General features: G+C 71.2%; 1 protein-coding gene across 1 annotated transcript in view; it reads left to right on the top strand.

Moving 5' to 3' along the window:
* Window positions 1-16,475, top strand: part of POLD1 (DNA polymerase delta 1, catalytic subunit) — a 21,161-nt gene extending 4,686 nt beyond the window's left edge. Inside the window, 31 exon segments of the mRNA XM_075727331.1 lie at window positions 473-586; window positions 588-710; window positions 1,516-1,620; window positions 2,197-2,220; window positions 2,222-2,287; window positions 2,289-2,339; window positions 2,849-2,959; window positions 3,543-3,599; window positions 3,602-3,661; window positions 3,663-3,737; window positions 4,379-4,467; window positions 5,053-5,089; window positions 5,091-5,178; window positions 5,526-5,599; window positions 5,601-5,641; window positions 6,187-6,247; window positions 6,249-6,335; window positions 6,732-6,827; window positions 7,143-7,280; window positions 9,032-9,207; window positions 10,146-10,298; window positions 12,140-12,167; window positions 12,169-12,243; window positions 13,048-13,144; window positions 13,147-13,179; window positions 14,140-14,186; window positions 14,188-14,260; window positions 14,356-14,378; window positions 14,380-14,409; window positions 15,295-15,392; window positions 16,379-16,475. Of these exon segments, the coding sequence (XP_075583446.1) occupies window positions 473-586; window positions 588-710; window positions 1,516-1,620; window positions 2,197-2,220; window positions 2,222-2,287; window positions 2,289-2,339; window positions 2,849-2,959; window positions 3,543-3,599; window positions 3,602-3,661; window positions 3,663-3,737; window positions 4,379-4,467; window positions 5,053-5,089; window positions 5,091-5,178; window positions 5,526-5,599; window positions 5,601-5,641; window positions 6,187-6,247; window positions 6,249-6,335; window positions 6,732-6,827; window positions 7,143-7,280; window positions 9,032-9,207; window positions 10,146-10,298; window positions 12,140-12,167; window positions 12,169-12,243; window positions 13,048-13,144; window positions 13,147-13,179; window positions 14,140-14,186; window positions 14,188-14,260; window positions 14,356-14,378; window positions 14,380-14,409; window positions 15,295-15,392; window positions 16,379-16,475 (2,427 nt within the window).
* Window positions 16,476-16,890: the final 415 nt, after the last annotated feature.

The raw sequence follows: 16,890 nt of genomic DNA, 5'->3' as shown, positions 1-16,890 counted from the left end.
GGGGGACATCGGGGCGTGGTCACAGGGGGACGGGGACATTGGGGGGTCATGGGGGGGACATTGGGGGGTCATTGGGGGATGGGGACATTGGGGGGTCACAGGGGGACGGGGGACATTGGGGGGTCACGGGGGGGACATTGGGGGGTCATTGGGGGATGGGGACATTGGGGGTGGTCACAGGGGGACGGGGACATTGGGGGGGTCACGGGGGGACATTGGGGGGTCATTGGGGGACGGGGACATTGGGGGGTCACAGGGGGTACAGGGGGACATCGGGGGGGACATTGGGGGTCCATAGAGGGACATTGTGGAGGGATGGGGGGCAGGAGGGATGGGGATGTGGGGTGCAAAGGGGCAGGGGGGGACGTTGGGGTGCAGAGGGGACGTTGGGGTGCAGAGGGACATTGGGGTGCAGAGGGGACGTTGGGGTGCAGAGGGGACGTTGGGGTGCAGAGGGGACATTGGGGGGCAGAGGGATGGGGACGTCGGGCACGGCTGGGGGACGGCGGGGTGCGGTGTGGGACCCCCGTGTGCCCGCGCAGGGGTGTTCCCCGAGGCGGAGCGGGACCCCGTCATCCAGGTGGCGGGGGGTGGTGCTGCGGCAGGGGGAGCGCGAGCCCTTCCTCCGCACCGTCTTCACCCTCCTGCCCTGCGCCCCCATCCTCGGCTCCCAGGTGCTCAGCTTCCAGCGGGGAGCGGACCTGCTCCAGGTCACCGGGGGGTCCTTGGGGGGCTCAGAGGGCATGGGGGGGGGTCCTTGGGGGGCTCTGGGAGGGGACGGGGGGGCTCTGGGGATCCTTGGGGGGGGTCCTTGGGGGGCTCCGGGGGGCACAGGGTCCTTGGGTGGCTCTGGGAGGGGATGGGGGGGCTCTGGGGGGACACAGGGGGCTCTTAGGGATCTCCAGGGGGTCCTTGGGGGGCTCTGGGGGGGTCCTTGGGGCTCTCCGGGGGGGACAGGGACGCTCACGGTCCTTGGTGGGCTCGGGGGTGGACGGGGACAGGGTGGCTCTCGGGTCCTTGGGGGGCTCAGGAGGGTCTTGAGGGTCTGGGGTTGCTCCAGGAGTGGCTGGGGAACACTCAGGGGTCCTTGGGGGGGGTATGGGGAACACTCAGGGGTCCTTGGGGGGCTCAGGGAGGGTCTTGGGGGTCTGGGGTGCTCCAGGAGTGGCTGGGGAACACTCAGGGGTCCTTGGGGGGGGTATGGGGGGACTCTCAGGGGTCCTTGGGGGGTCTACGGGGGGGCACGGGGAGCTCAGGGGTTCTCGGGGGGGCTCTGGGAGGGAATGGGGAGGGTCTGAGGGATCGGGGGGCTCCAGGAGTGGCTGGGGGGGGATCTGAGGGGGCTCTCAAGGATCTGGGGGGCTCTCAGGGGTCCTTGGGGGGCTTTCGGACATCCCTGGGGGCCCCTGGGATCTCCCAAGGGGGCCTGGGGGCTTCCTGAGAGGCTCTGAAAGGGTCTGGGGGGGCCCTGGGGGTTTTGGGGGCCCCCCGTGACCCCCCGTTTGTCCCCCCCAGTCATGGGCTGAGTTCGTGCGGATCGTGGACCCCGACATCGTGACGGGGTACAACATCCAGAACTGCGACCTGCCCTACCTGCTGCAGCCGCGCCCACGTCTCAAGGTGCCCCCAGACCCCTGACCTGACCCTGACCTGCCCCCCAGCCTGCCCCCAGACCCCTGACCTGACCCCTGACCTGCCCCCCCAGCCTGCCCCCAGACCCCCTGACCTGCCCCCAGACCCCTGACCTGCCCCCCAGCCTGCCCCCAGACCCCAGACCCCTGACCTGACCCCTGACCTGCCCCCAGACCCCTGACCTGCCCCCCCCTGACCTGCCCCCCAGACCCCTGACCTGCCCCCCAGACCCCTGACCTGCCCCCAGACCCCTGACCTGCCCCCCAGACCCCTGACCTGCCCCCCGAGCCTGCCCCCAGACCCCTGACCTGCCCCCAGACCCCTGACCTGCCCCCCCCCTGACCCTGCCCCCCAGACCCCTGACCTGCCCCCCCCAGCCTGCCCCCAGACCCCTGACCTGCCCCCAGACCCCTGACCTGCCCCCCAGACCCCTGACCTGCCCCCCCTGACCTGCCCCCCAGACCCCCGGACCTGCCCCCCAGCAGTCCAGCCTTCCCCCCCCGACCTGCCCACAGGCAGTGTCCTCCCCCGTTGCCCCCCAACTCCCCCGCTGCCCCCCTCCAGGTCGAGTCCTTCCCCTTCCTGGGCCCGCATCCGTGGGCGCCGCTCGGTCGTGCGGGATTCGGCGTTCCAGTCCCGGCAGCTGGGCCGGCTGGGAGAGCAAGGTGGTCAGCGCCGAGGGGAGGGTCACGCTCGACCTGCTGCAGGTACGGGGGGCTATGGGGGGGCTCGGGGGGGCTCAGGGGGGCCATGGGTGTGCTGGGGGGGGCTGGCCCGGGGCTGGAGCCCTGGCGTGGCCAGGGTGAGGTTGGGGTGTAGCTGGGGTGCAGTGGGGGTGTTAGGGGTGCAGTTGGGGGTGCAGTAGAGGTGTTAGGGGGTGCAGGGGGGGGTGCAGTAGAGGTGTTAGGGGGTGTTAGGGGGTGTAGTCAGGCACTTAGGGGTGCAGTGGGGGTGCAGTAGAGGTGTTAGGGGGTGTAGGGGCCATTAGGGGCATAGCTGGGGTGTAGGGGGGTGTTAGGGGTGCAGTGGGGGTGCAGGGGGTGGTGTGGGGGGTATACTCGGGGGGCAGTGGGTGTTAGGGGGTGGTTACAGGGTGTTGCCAGGGGGCAGTGGGGGTGCAGGGGGTGGTGTTGGGGTGCAGTGGGCTGTTGAGGCGCTCTGGGGGGCGGTCGGGGTGCTGGGGCGCAGCTGGGTGCAGCGGGAGCCAGTGCGCAAGGTGCTGCTGCGGGACCACAAGCTCCGCTCCTACACCCTGAACGCCGTCAGCTTCCACTTCCTACACGAGCAGAAGGAGGACGTGCCCCACAGCATCATCACGGACCTGCAGGTGGGTCTGGGGGGTCCTGGGGGGCCCCACAGCATCATCACGGACCTGCAGGTGGGTCTGGGGGGTCCTGGGGGGCCCCACAGCCTCATCACGGACCTGCAGGTGGGTCTGGGGGGGTCCTGGGGGGCCCCCACAGCATCATCACGGACCTGCAGGTGGGGTCTGGGGGGTCCTGGGGGGCCCCACACAGCATCATCACGGACCTGCAGGTGGTCTGGGGGTCCTGGGGGGTCCCCACAGCATCATCACGGACCTGCAGGTGGGTCTGGGGGGTCCTGGGGGGCCCCACAGCATCATCACGGACCTGCTGGTGGGTCTGGGGGGGTCCTGGGGGCCCACAGCATCATCACGGACCTGCAGGTGGGTCTGGGGTTCCTGGGGGTCTGGAGGCATCCCTGGGGGATCCTGGGGGTGTCATGGGGGGGTCCTGGGGGGCCCCACAACATCATCGCCGAGCTCCAGGTACGTGGTGGGGTCTGAGGGGGTTTGGGGCGGGTCCCCAGGGATTGTGTCGTGTCCCCCCACGTCCCCAGCGTGTCCCCCCATGTCCCCAACGTGTCCCCCCCATGTCCCCCCATCCCAGAACGGCTCGGAGCAGACGCGGCGCCGGCTGGCCGTCTACTGCCTGAAGGACCGCCTTCACTGCCGCTGCGGCTGCTGGAGAAGCTGATGGTGGTGGTCAACTACGTGGAGATGGCGCGCCGTCACCGGCGTCCCCCTCAGCTACCTGCTGGCCCGGGGACAGCAGGTCAAGGTGGTCTCGCAGCTCCTGCGGCAGGTCAGGGGGGCACAGGGGGGACCGGGGGGGACCTGGGGACACCGGGAGGGACCTGGGGGGGCCGGGCGTCACTGGAGGGACCTGGGGGACGTGGGGATGGGGACGGGGTCACCGGGGGGGACCTGGGGGACATGGGGATGGGGACGGGGTCACTGGGAGGGACCTGGGGACACCCGGGAGGGACCTGGGGGGCCGGGGGTCACCGGGGGGAGGGACCTGGGGGGCTGGGGGTCACCAGGAGGGACCTGGGGGACGTGGGGATGGGGACAGGGGGTCACCAGGAGGGACTTGGGGGACAGGGGACGTGGGGATGGGGACGGGGGTCACCAGGAGGACTTGGGGGGACAGGAGGTCACCAGGAGGAACTTAGGGGACATGGGGATGGGGACAGGGGGTCGCCAGGCAGAACTTGGGGGGACGTGGGGATGGGGACGGGGGTCACCGGGAGGGACAGAGGGACATGGAGATTGGGGGGTCACCAAGGAGGGACCCGGGGGGAGCTGGGGATGGGGACGGGGGGACACTGGGAGGGACCTTGGGTCACCAGGAGGGACCCGGGGGGACGTGGGGCCACCAGGGATGGTGGGGGCACGGGGCGGGCTCCGGGGGTGCCGGTGACCCCGGGGGTGCCGGTGCCGCAGGCGATGAAGGAGGACCTGCTGATGCCGGTGGTGAAGTCGGAGGGGGGGGAGGACTACGAGGGGGCCACCGTCATCGAGCCCCTCAAGGGGTGAGTGGGGGGGTGTGGCCCCTGCCCTGGCCCCCCCAAACTCCCGGGACCCCCCTGTGACCCCTGTAACACCCCTGGGACCCCCCCTGGGACCCTGCTGGTGAACCCTGTAACACCCCCGGGACCCCCCTGGGACCCCCCTGACCCCCGGGACCACCCTGGGACCCCCCTGACCCCCGTAACACCCCTGGACCCCCCCTGACCCCTGGGACCCCCCTGGGACCCCCTGACCCCTGTAACGCCCCTGGGACCCCCCTGACCCCCGGGACCCCCCCCGGGACCCCCTGTGATCCCCCTTGCCCCCATGATGCCCCCCGGGACCCCCCATGACACCTCTTGTGACCCCCTGTGAACCCTGGGATACTCATGACCCCTGACCCCCATGTCCCCCCATGACCCCTGTGACCCCCAGGACCCCTGTGACCCTGACGCTCTTGTGACCCCTGACCCCGCCATGTCCCCTTGTGACCCTGGACGCCTGCGTGACCCCCGACCCCCCATGAATCTTGTGACCCCCCCAACCCCCCCGCCCCCCACTTTTTCCCCCTGACCCCCTCTGACCCCCCATGACCCCCGTGACCCCAGGTACTACGACGTGCCCATCGTGACGCTGGACTTCTCCCTCGCTGTACCCCTCCATCATGATGGCGCACAACCTCTGCTACACCACCCTGCTGCCCCCGGGGGGGGGCCGCCCAGCGCTTCGGGTGGGCGCGGGGGGCGCTGGGGGGGACTGGGAGGGGCACTGGGGGGGACTGGGGGGGGGACTGGGAGGGACTGGGGGCACTGGGGGCGACTGGGAGGGGTTGGGGGGAGACTGAGAGGGACTGGGGGCCCTGGGGGGGGGGCTGAGAGGGGTTGGGGGGGACTGGGGGGCACTGGGAGGGGTTGGGGAGGCACTGGGAGGGACTGGAAGGTGCTGTGGGGACTGGAGTATGGCTGGGGGGGCACTGGGGTGGGACTGGTGAGGGCCTGGGGGGGACTGGGGGGGCCGTGGGGCAGCCATGGGGTGGCTGTGGGTCCGCCCCACCCTGTGACCCCCCTTTCCCCCCCCCCAGGCTGGGCCCCAGTGACTTCATTCCGCACCCCCACGGGCGAGCTCTTCGTCACGGCCGGCGTGCGCCGGGGGCTAGCTGCCCCGCATCCTGGAGGGGCTGCTGGCCGCCCGCAAGAGGTGGGGGCGCGGGGGGACACAGCTCAGCCCCCCCGGGCAGCCACGGCGGCTGCAGCGTGGCCGTGGGGCAGGTTTGGGGTCCCCTGGGAGCCCCCATGGGGCAGGACGAGGGGGGTCCCCAATGGGTTTGGGGGTCCCTGATGGTTTCAGGGGTCCCCATAGGAGGGTTTGGGGTCCCTATGGGGCAGGTTTGGGGTCCCTGATGGTTTCAGGGGTCCCCATAGGAGGGTCTGGGGTCCCTATGGGGCAGGTTTGGGGTCCCTGATGGTTTCGGGGGTCCCCATAGGAGGGCTTGGGGGTCCCCATGGGGGAGGTTGGAGGGGTCCCCCGGGGGGGGTTGGGGTCCGTGATGGTTTGGGGGCCCCCCCTGGGGGATTTTACGGTCCCCATAGGAGGGTTTGGGGTCCCTAGGAGGGTTGGGGGACCCCGCTGGTTTTCAGGGGTCCCCGTGGGGCAGGTTTGGGGTCCCCAGGGGGCTGTGGGAGGCCCCGTGGGTGGCTGTGGCGGCCGTGGGGCGGCCGTGGGGCAGCTGTGGGTCCCGGCAGGGTGAAGGCAGAGCTGGCGCAGGAGCAGGACGGGTTCCGGCGCCAGGTCCTGGACGGGCGGCCAGCAGGCGCTGAAGGTCAGCGCCAACTCGGTCTACGGCTTCACCGGCGCCCAGGCCGGGCGCCTGCCCTGCCTCGAGATCTCCCAGGTGAGCCCCACGGCTCCGCACAGTGCCCCACAGCACCCCACGGCTGCCCCATAGCACCCCACAGCGCCCATGGCTGCCCCACAGCTTCCCGTGGCACCCCACTGCATGGCCTGCCTGCCCCACAGCCCCATCCCACGCCTCCCCCAAGGCTTTTGGGACCCAGCCCTGGGCCTTCCCCAAACCCCCAGGCAGGCGGGGGGCCCCCCAATGTCCCCATGCCCCCCCCCCAACAATCCCCGTGTCCCCCCCAACATCCCCATGGCCCCCCAACATCCCCCATGGCCCCCCCCAAATGTCCCCATGGCCCCCCCAAATGTCCCCATGGCCCCCCCAGTGTCCCCGTGTCCCCCCCCAATGTCCCCATGGCCCCCCCCAACGTCCCCGTGTCCCCCCCAGAGCGTCACCGGCTTCGGGCGCCAGATGATCGAGCGCACGAAGCAGCTGGTGGAGAGCAAATACTGCCTGGCCCAGGGCTTCCCCGCGGATGCCAAGGTGGGCTGGGGGTCCGCGGGGAGGGATTGGGGGGGGTCCTGGGGGTCTCAGGGGGGTCCTGGGGGTTCCCAGGGGGGGTCCTGGGGGACGCCAGGAGAGCAAATACTTGCCCATGGCTGCCAAGGTGGGCTGGGGGTCCCCAGGGGGTTTTGAGGGGTCCCCGGGGGGTCCTGGGGATCCCCAGAGGATCCTGGGGGTCTCAGAGGGGTTCCCGGGGGGTTGGGGGCCCCAGGGGGGTCTCAGGTGGTCCCAGGGGGGTTGGGGGCCCCAGGGGAGTTCGGGGGTCCCGGGGGTCCCTGATCCCGTGCCCCCCAGGTGGTGTACGGGGACACGGACTCGGTGATGTGCCGCCTGGGGGTGGCCACGGTGGCCGAGGCGATGGCCCTGGGGCAGGAGGCGGCCGCCTGGGTCTCCAGCCACTTCCCCTCCCCCATCAAGCTGGAGTTCGAGAAGGTCAGGGGGGTCCGGGGGGGTCCCATGTCCCCGGGGGGTCCCCAAGGGGTCCCCATGTCCCCAGGGGGGTCCCCACAGCCCCGGGGATGTCCGGGGAGCCCCCACATTCCTGTGAGGGTCCCCAAGGGGGTCCCTGGGGTCATCCCCTTGTCCTAACAAGTGTCCCTGGGGGGGTTCCCACGTCCCCAGGGGGGTCCCCCTGTCCCCAGGGGTGTCCCTGAGGTGGTCCCGTGTCCCTAAGGGTGTCCCTGGGTGTCCCCGAGTCCCCAAAAGTGTCCTTTGGGGGGTCCCTCATCCTTGGGGGGCTTCCCCGTGTCCCCAAGGGTGTCCCTGGGGGTCCCCAATTCCCTAGGGCCATCCCTACACCCCCAAGGGTGTCCCTGAGGGGGTCCCCATGTCCCCAAGAGTGTCCTTGGTGGGGGTCCCCATGTCCCTAAGGGCGTCCCTGGGGGGGTCCCCTGTCCCTAAGGGTGTCCCTGGGGGGGGTCCCTCATCCCTGGGGGGTCCCCATGTCCCCAAGGGTGTCCCTGGGGGGGGTCCCTCATCCCTGGGGGGGTCCCCTGTCCCTAAGGGTGTCCCTGGGGGGGGTCCCTCATCCCTGGGGGGTCCCCATGTCCCTAAGGGCGTCCCTGGGGGGGTCCCCATGTCCCCAAGGGTGTCCCTGGGGGGGTCCCTCATCCCTGGGGGGGTCCCCATGTCCCTAAGGGTGTCCCTGGGGGGGTCCCCATGTCCCCAAGGGTGTCCCTGGGGGGGTCCCTCATCCCTGGGGGGGTCCCCATGTCCCCAAGGGTGTCCCTGGGGGGGGTCCCTCATCCCTGGGGGGGTCCCCATGTCCCCAAGGGTGTCCCTGGGGGGGGTCCCTCATCCCTGGGGGGGTCCCCATGTCCCCAAGGGTGTCCCTGGGGGGGGTCCCTCATCCCTGGGGGGGTCCCCATGTCCCTAAGGGTGTCCCTGGGGGGGGTCCCTCATCCCTGGGGGGGTCCCCATGTCCCCAAGGGTGTCCCTGGGGGGGGTCCCTCATCCCTGGGGGGGTCCCCATGTCCCTAAGGGTGTCCCTGGGGGGGGTCCCTCATCCCTGGGGGGGTCCCCATGTCCCTAAGGGTGTCCCTGGGGGGGGTCCCTCATCCCTGGGGGGGTCCCCATGTCCCCAAGGGTGTCCCTGGGGGGGGTCCCTCATCCCTGGGGGGGTCCCCATGTCCCCAAGGGTGTCCCTGGGGGGGGTCCCTCATCCCTGGGGGGGTCCCCATGTCCCCAAGGGTGTCCCTGGGGGGGTCCCTCATCCCTGGGGGGGTCCCCATGTCCCCAAGGGCGTCCCTGGGGGGGTCCCTCATCCCTGGGGGGGTCCCCATGTCCCTAAGGGCGTCCCTGGGGGGGGTCCCTCATCCCTGGGGGGGTCCCCATGTCCCTAAGGGTGTCCCTGGGGGGGGTCCCTCATCCCTGGGGGGGTCCCCATGTCCCCAAGGGCGTCCCTGGGGGGGTCCCCATGTCCCCAAGGGTGTCCCTGGGGGGGTCCCTCATCCCTGGGGGGGTCCCCATGTCCCCAAGGGTGTCCCTGGGGGGGGTCCCTCATCCCTGGGGGGGTCCCCATGTCCCCAAGGGTGTCCCTGGGGGTCCCCATGTCCCTAGGGGCATCCGCACACCCCCAAGGGTGTCCCGGGGGGGTCCCCGTGCCCTTGGGATGGGCCCCCTGTCCCCGGGGGGGTCCCCCTGTCCTGGGGGTGCCGGGGGTCCCCGCTGAGGTTGCCCCCCAGGTGTACTGGCCGTACCTGCTGATCAGCAAGAAGCGCTACGCGGGGCTCTGCTTCTCCTCGAGCGCCGAGGCCCACGACAAGCTGGACTGCAAGGGGCTGGAGGCCGTCCGGCGCGACAACTGTCCCCTGGCCGCCAACCTCGTCACCTCCTGCCTGCGCCGCATCCTGCTGCACCGGTGCGGCGCCTTCCGGGGGTCCCCGGGGGGGTGTTTTGGGGGTCCCCCTGACCCCCCCCGTGCTCCCCAGGGACGTTGTGGGGTGTTTTGGGGGTCCCCCGATCCCCCCCAGGGATGCCATGGGGTGATGTGGGGGTCCCCCTGCCCCCTCTGTCCTCCCCAGGGATGCTGTGGGATGTTTTGGGGGTCCCCCTGACCCCCCCAGGGATGCCGTGGGTCCCCCGTGGCCCCCATGGGGTGATGTGGGGGTCCCCCTGCCCCCCCGACCCCCCCCAGGGCCCCCGTGGGGCGATGTGGGGCTCCCCCAGCCCCCCCCCAGGGATGCCGTGGGTCCCCCAGGGCCCCCGTGGGGCGATGTGGGGTGATGTGAGGGTCCCCCAGGGCCCCCGTGGGGCGATGTGGGGGTCCCCCTGACCCCCCCAGGGATGCCGTGGGTCCCCCAGGGCCCCCGTGGGGTGATGTGGGGTGATGTGAGGGTCCCCCAGGGCCCCCGTGGGGCGATGTGGGGGTCCCCCGACCCCCCCAGGGATGCCGTGGGTCCCCCGTGGCCCCCATGGGGTGATGTGGGGGTCCCCCTGCCCCCCCGACCCCCCCCAGGGCCCCCGTGGGGCGATGTGGGGCTCCCCCAGCCCCCCCCCAGGGATGCCGTGGGTCCCCCAGGGCCCCCGTGGGGCGATGTGGGGTGATGTGAGGGTCCCCCAGGGCCCCCGTGGGGCGATGTGGGGGTCCCCCTGACCCCCCCAGGGATGCCGTGGGTCCCCCAGGGCCCCCGTGGGGGTCCCCCAGCCCCCCCGACCCCCCCCAGGGCCCCCATGCCACTATGTGAGGGTTCCCCTGACCCCCCCAGGGATGCTGTGGGTCCCCCAGGGCCCCCGTGGGGCGGTGTGGGGCGATGTGGGGGTCCCGCAGCCCCCCCCGAGCCCCCTTGCCCCCCGCAGGGACCCCGCGGGGGCGGTGGCGCACGCGCAGGAGGTGATCTCGGACCTGCTGTGTAACCGCGTGGACATCTCGCAGCTCGTCATCACCAAGGAGCTGACGCGCGCGGCCAGCGCCTATGCCGCGCCCCAGGCCCACGTCCAGCTGGCCGAGAGGTGGGCACCCCGAAACCCGCGCCCCCCCGAAACCCGGGCACCCCTGAACGGGCACCTCAAAAGGGGGACCCCCGAAACAGGCACCCCAAACCAGGGACCCCCAAAACAGGCACCCCAAAATGGGCACCCCAAAATGGGGAGCCCAAACAGGCACCCCAAAACAGGGACCCCCAAATGGGTACCCCAAAACAGGGACCCCCAAATGGACACCCCAAAATGGGGAGCCCAAAGAGGCACCCCAAAACGGGGAGCCCCAAACAGGCACCCCAAAACAGGGACTCCCAAATGGGTACCCCAAAATGGTGACGTCCTAAGTGGGCACCTTAGAAGGGGGAGCTGCAAAACAGGCACCCCAAAATGGGGAGCCCCAAACAGGGACCCCCAAATGGGTACCCCAAAATGGGGATCTCCTAAGTGGGCACCTTAAAACAGGGACCCCCGAAACAGGCACCCCAAATGGACACCCCAAAATGGGGAACCCCAAACAGGCACCCCAAAACAGGGACCCCCAAATGGGTACCCCAAAATGGGGATCTCCTAAGTGGGCACCTTAGAAGGGGGACCCCCGAAACAGGGACCCCCCAACAGGCACCCAAAACGGGGATCTCCTAAATGGGCACCTTAAAACAGGGAGCCCCACAACAGGCACCCCAAATGGACACCCCAAAATGGGGACCCCCAAACAGGCACCCCAAATGGACACCCCAAAATGGGTACCCCAAAACAGGGACCCCCAAATGGGTACCCCAAAACGGGGTTCTCCTAAGTGGGCACCTTAGAAGGGGGACCCCTGAAACAGGCACCCCAAGTGGACACCCCAAAACTGGCACCTCAGAAGGAGGACCCTGAAATTAGCACCCCCAAAAGGGGCACCCCAAATCTGCACCCCCCTAATCTGGGCACCCCAAAATGGGCACCATGAGAGGGCACCCCAAATCTGCGCCCCCCTAAAAGGGGCACCCCAAAAGGAGCACCCTGAGGGCACCCCAAATCTGCCCCCCCCCCCAAAATGGGCACCCCAAAAGGGGCACCCCAAAAGGGGCACCCCAAATCTGCGCCCCCCCAAAAGGGGCACCCCAAAATGGGCACCCTGAGGGCACCCCAAATCTGCGCCCCCCCAAAAAGGGCACCCCAAAATGGGCACCCTGAGGGCACCCCAAATCTGCGCCCCCCCCAAAAGGGGCACCCCAAAAGGAGCACCCTGAGGGCACCCCAAATCTGCGCCCCCCCCCCAAAATGGGCACCCCAAAATGGGCACCATGAGAGGGCACCCCAAATCTGCGCCCCCCCAAAAGGGGCACCCCAAAATGGGCACCCTGAGGGCACCCCAAATCTGCGCCCCCCAAAATGGGCACCCCAAAAGGGGCACCCTGAGGGCACCCCAAATCTGCGCCCCCCCCAAAAGGGGCACCCCAAAAGGGGCACCCTGAGGGCACCCCAAATCTGCGCCCCCCCCCAAAATGGGCACCCCAAAATGGGCACCATGAGAGGGCACCCCAAATCTGCGCCCCCCCAAAATGGGCACCCCAAAATGGGCACCCTGAGGGCACCCCAAATCTGCGCCCCCCCAAAATGGGCACCATGAGAGGGCACCCCAAATCTGCGCCCCCCCAAAAGGGGCACCCCAAAATGGGCACCATGAGAGGGCACCCCAAATCTGCGCCCCCCCAAAAGGGGCACCCCAAAAGGGGCACCCTGAGGGCACCCCAAATCTGCACCCCCCAAACTGGGCACCCCACGGGGCACCCGCAGGTGGGTGTCCCCAAACCCGGAGGGGGGGGCGGGGGACCCCCGGGGCCCCCCCACATCAGGGGCCGCCCCCACCCCCGGTGCCCCCCCAGGATGCGGCAGCGGGACCCCGGCAGCGCCCCCCAGCCTGGGCGACCGCGTCCCCTACGTCATCGTCACCGGCGCCAAGGGGCTGGCCGCCTACATGAAGTCCGAGGTGGGGGGCGCGGGGGGGGCACCTTGGGGGGGACATGGGGGGGACAGGGGACATGGGGGGGCATTGGGGGGGGACAGGGGACACCTTTGGGGGGCATGTGGGGGACATGGAGGGTGCATGGGGGGATAGGGGACATGGGGGACAGGGGACACTTTTGGGGGGGACATGGAGGGACATGGGGGGGGGACACGAAGGGGGCATGGGGGGACAAGGGACACCTGGGGGGGCACAGAGGGGACATTTGGGGGGCACGAGACACCTGGGGGGCTCGGGGGGGGACACCTTGGAGGGGGGGACACCTTGGAGGGGGGGATATTTGGGGGGGACAGGGGACATGGGGGGGACAGGGGACACCTTGGGGGGCACAGAAGGGACATTTGGGGGGGCATGGGACACCTGGGGGGGCACGGAGGGGACATTGGGGGGTACATGGGGGGCATGGGGGGACAGGGGACACCTGGGGGGCATGGAGGGGACATTTGGGGGGACACCTTGGTGGGGGGGACACCTTGGGGGGACACAGGGGGACATTTGGGACATGGGGGGATATGGGGGGGGACAGGGGACACCTTGGGGGGGGCACGGAGGAGACATTGGGGGGGCCATTGGGGGACACCTGGGGTGGGGGACATGGGGGGGGGGATGTGGGGGCATGGGGGGGACATTTTTGGGGGTCCGGAGAAGGACAGAGGGACGGGGGGGGTGGTGGAGGGACCAGAATGGGGGCGTGGTGGGACAGAGGGACGTGAGGGGGCATAGGGGGGTCCGGGGGGTGCCGGGGGTCCCCAAGCCCCCCGCCCCCAGGACCCCATCTACGCGCTGGAGCACAACCTGCCCATCGACACCCGCTACTACCTGGAGCAGCAGCTGGCCAGGCCCCTGCTGCGCATCTTCGAGCCCATCCTGGCGAGGGCCGGGCCGAGAGCGTCCTGCTGCGTGAGCCCCCCGCCCCGAACCGCGCCCCGGGGGCCACCCCCGCCCCCGAACCCCCGCCCCGAACCGCGCCCCCGGGGGGCCACCCCCGCCCCGAACCCCCGCCCCGAACCGCGCCCCGGGGGGCCACCCCCGCCCCGAACCCCCGCCCCGAACCGCGCCCGGGGGGCCACCCCCGCCCCGAACCCCCACCCCCGAACCGCGCCCCGGGGGGCCACCCCCACCCCGAACCCCCGCCCCGAACCGCGCCCCGGGGGGCGGACCCCTGAACCGTGCCCCGAGCCCCCAGGGGGGCCAAACCCCCAAAACCCACTCCCCGAACCCCCAGGGGGGCCAAACCCGAACCCCAAAACCTGCTCCCCAAGCCCCCGGGGGGGCCAAACCCACACCCCAAAACCCACACCCCAAACCCCGCACCCTGAACCCCGGGGGCCCCAAACTCCCCCCACAGGGACCCCAAACTCCCTCCCGACATCACCCAAACCCCCCCAGGGCCCCCTCGGTCCCGGCTGTAGGGAGGGCGAGGCTGAGCGCGTCCTCCTGCCCGAGTCACCCCAAAACACACCTGAGGGATCCCAAAGTCCTTCCAGGGGACCCCAGACCTCCCCAGGTGACCCCAAAACCCTTCTGCACCCCAAAATCCACCCTGGGACCCCAAAACCTCCCAAGGGACCCCAAAGTCCCCCCAGAGATCCCCTCGAGACCCCCTAGATCCCATCCTGCATGAGGGCAAGGCTGAGCGCATTCCTCCTGCCCGAGGGACCCCAAAATCCCCCCAGTGCTCCCCCAGGGACCCCAAAATCACCCCAGAGCTTCCCCAAATCTCCCCCAGGACCCCCTCCGGGGTCCAACCAGTGAGGGGTGCCCCTGGGGGGGGGTTGGAGGCTCCCAGGGGGGCTGGGAGGGGTCTGGGGGGCTCGGGGGGGGTCAGGGCCCCCCCTGAGCCCCCGTTTCTCCCTGCAGAGGGGGAGCACACGCGCTGTAAGACGGTGCTGACGGCCAAGGTCGGGGGGGGGGCTGATGGCCTTCGCCACCAAGCGCAGCACCTGCGTGGGGTGCCGGGCCGTCCTGCCCACCACGGTGAGTGGGGACCCCCCGAAAATAGCGGGGACCCCCCCGGGGTCTGCTGCACCCCCCGGGCGGGGTCAGGCCCCAATCGCCCCCCCGTTCCCCCCCCAGGCGCGGTGTGCGACTTCTGCCGGGCAGCGACAGTCGGAGCTCTACCAGAAGGAGGTGGGGGGCTCGGGCTCCTGGGCCCACTTTTGGGGGGGGTCCCTGATGCCTGGGCCCACTTTGGGGGGACCTGGACACCTGGGTCCCCTCCATGGGCACGGTGGGTCCCATGGGCTGGGGGGGTCCCAGACACTGGGGTCCCTGCTGTGGGTCACAGGTGCCGGGGTCCCCACCGTGGGGCAGGGCGGGTCCCGTGGGGCAGGGCGGGTCCCGTGGGGCAGGATGGGTCCCCGCTGTGGGGCAGGGCGGGTCCCGTGGGGCAGGGTGGGTCCTCGCCGTGGGGCAGGTTGGGTCCCCGCTGTGGGGCAGGGCGGGTCCCGTGGGGCAGGTTGGGTCCCGTGGGGCAGGGTGGGTCCATGGGGCAGGGCGGGTCCCCGCTGTGGGGCAGGTTGGGTCCCTGCTGTGGGGCAGGGTGGGTCCCATGGGGCAGGTTGGGTCCCCGCCGTGGGGCAGGGTGGGTCCCATGGGGCAGGTTGGGTCCCCACCATGGGGCAGGGTGGGTCCCATGGGGCAGGTTGGGTCCCCACCATGGTGGCAGGGTGGGTCCCATGGGGCAGGGCGGGTCCCCGCCGTGGGGCAGGGTGGGTCCCGTGGGGCAGGGTGGGTCCCCGCCGTGGGGCAGGTTGGGTCCCGTGGGGCAGGTTGGGTCCCCGCCGTGGGGCAGGTTGGGTCCCGTGGGGCAGGTTGGGTCCCCGCCGTGGGGCAGGTTGGGTCCCTGCCGTGGGGCAGGGTGGGTCCCATGGGGCAGGGTGGGTCCCATGGGGCAGGTTGGGTCCCGTGGGGCAGGGTGGGTCCCATGGGGCAGGTTGGGTCCCCGCCGTGGGGCAGGTTGGGTCCCCGCCGTGGGGCCGGGCGCCGGGCTGCCCTGAGCGCCGCGGCCCGCAGGTGTCGCAGCTGGCGGCGCTGGAGGAGCGCTTCGCCCGGCTCTGGAGCCAGTGCCAGCGCTGCCAGGGCTCCCTGCACGAGGACGTGCTCTGCACCAGGTGGGCGTCACCGTCCCCGAACGTCCCCCGCGGCCCCCGCGGCCCCTCGGCCTGTCCTCAGCGGCCCCCCCACGCTGTCCCCAACGTCCCCCACATCGTCCCCATCGTTGTCCCTAATGTCCCCCGTAACGTCCCCCACATCCCCAACGCTGCCCCCACGTCCCCATCCCCAATGCTGTCACCAACATCCCCAGCGCTGTCCCCAACATCTCCCTGTAACATCCCCAACGTCCCCCCACATTGTCCCCGTCCCCCACATCCCCCACGTTGTCCCCATGTCCCCCACATCCCCCACGTTGTCCCCATGTCCCCCACATCCCCAGCATTGTCCTCAACATCTCCCCGTAATGCCCCCAACGTCCCCACTAGCATTGTCCCCAACGTCCCCCCACGTTGTCCCCGTGTCCCCCACATCCCCCACGTTGTCCCCAATATCCCCTCATAATGCCCCAATGTTGTCCCCATGTCCCCAGCATCCCCCCGTGTCCCCAATAGCCCCCAACGTTATCCCCTGTCCCCGATGCCGCCCCCAATGTCCCCAACAGCCCCCAGTGTCCCCCCATCATGTCCCCAATGCTGCCCCCAATGTCCCCAACACCATCCCTGTCCCCCCATGATGTCCCCAATGTCCCCAGCAACGTCCCCAGTGCCACCCCCATCTCCCCCCGCTGTCCCTGTGTCCCCCCATGATGTCCCCGTGTCCCCCCATGATGTCCCCATGTCCCCCCCCGCTGTCCCCGTGTCCCCCCATGATGTCCCCAACGTCCCCATCTCCCCCTGCCATCCCTGTGTCCCCCCGTGACGCCCCCCATGATGCCCCCATGTCCCCAACAACCTCCCCAATGCCACCCCCATCTCCCCCCGCTGTCCCCATGTCCCCCCAATGTCCTCAACGCCCCCAGTGCCACCCCCATCTCCCCCCACCATCCCCGTGTCCCCCCACGATGTCCCCCCCGTGACGCCCCCCGCCCTCCCCGTGTCCCCAGCCGCGACTGCCCCATTTTCTACATGCGGCGCAAGGTGCAGAAGGACCTGGACGCCCAGGAGCGGCTGGTGGCCCGCTTCGGCCCCCCCAGCTGGTGACGGGGCGGGGGGCCCTGCGGGGGGCTCCCGCCCCTCCCCCGCCGGGCTGTGGCCCCGCGGGGCCCTGCAGCAAATAAAGAGCAATCGAGCGCATTTCTGGTGGCCTCGTGGCGGGGGGGGCGGCGCCGGGGTCCCCGGGGGGGACACGGGGGGGGGCTGGGGCTGCCGGCGTCCTCCCCGCCGCTGCGGGGCGCTCTGCGCAGGGGGCGGAGCCTGCTGGGGGCGGAGCGCGCCGTGACGGGCGTCGCTCCCCGCCTATGAGCACGCCTCGGGGGGCGGGGCTGTCCCGCTGCGGGGGCGGGGCTTCCGAGTCCCCCCCCCCTTCCATGATTGGCACCGCGCGGCCCAATCGGCCCTGCGGGCCCGCCCCCTGCAGCGCCGCGCGGTAGGGGCGGGGGCCGGGCGGCGAGCGGCG

The sequence above is a fragment of the Pelecanus crispus genome, unplaced genomic scaffold, assembly GCF_030463565.1.
Source record: "Pelecanus crispus isolate bPelCri1 unplaced genomic scaffold, bPelCri1.pri SCAFFOLD_149, whole genome shotgun sequence".
In the NCBI taxonomy this organism is placed as follows: Eukaryota; Metazoa; Chordata; class Aves; order Pelecaniformes; family Pelecanidae; genus Pelecanus; species Pelecanus crispus.
This window is presented reverse-complemented; position numbering and strand designations above follow the sequence as displayed.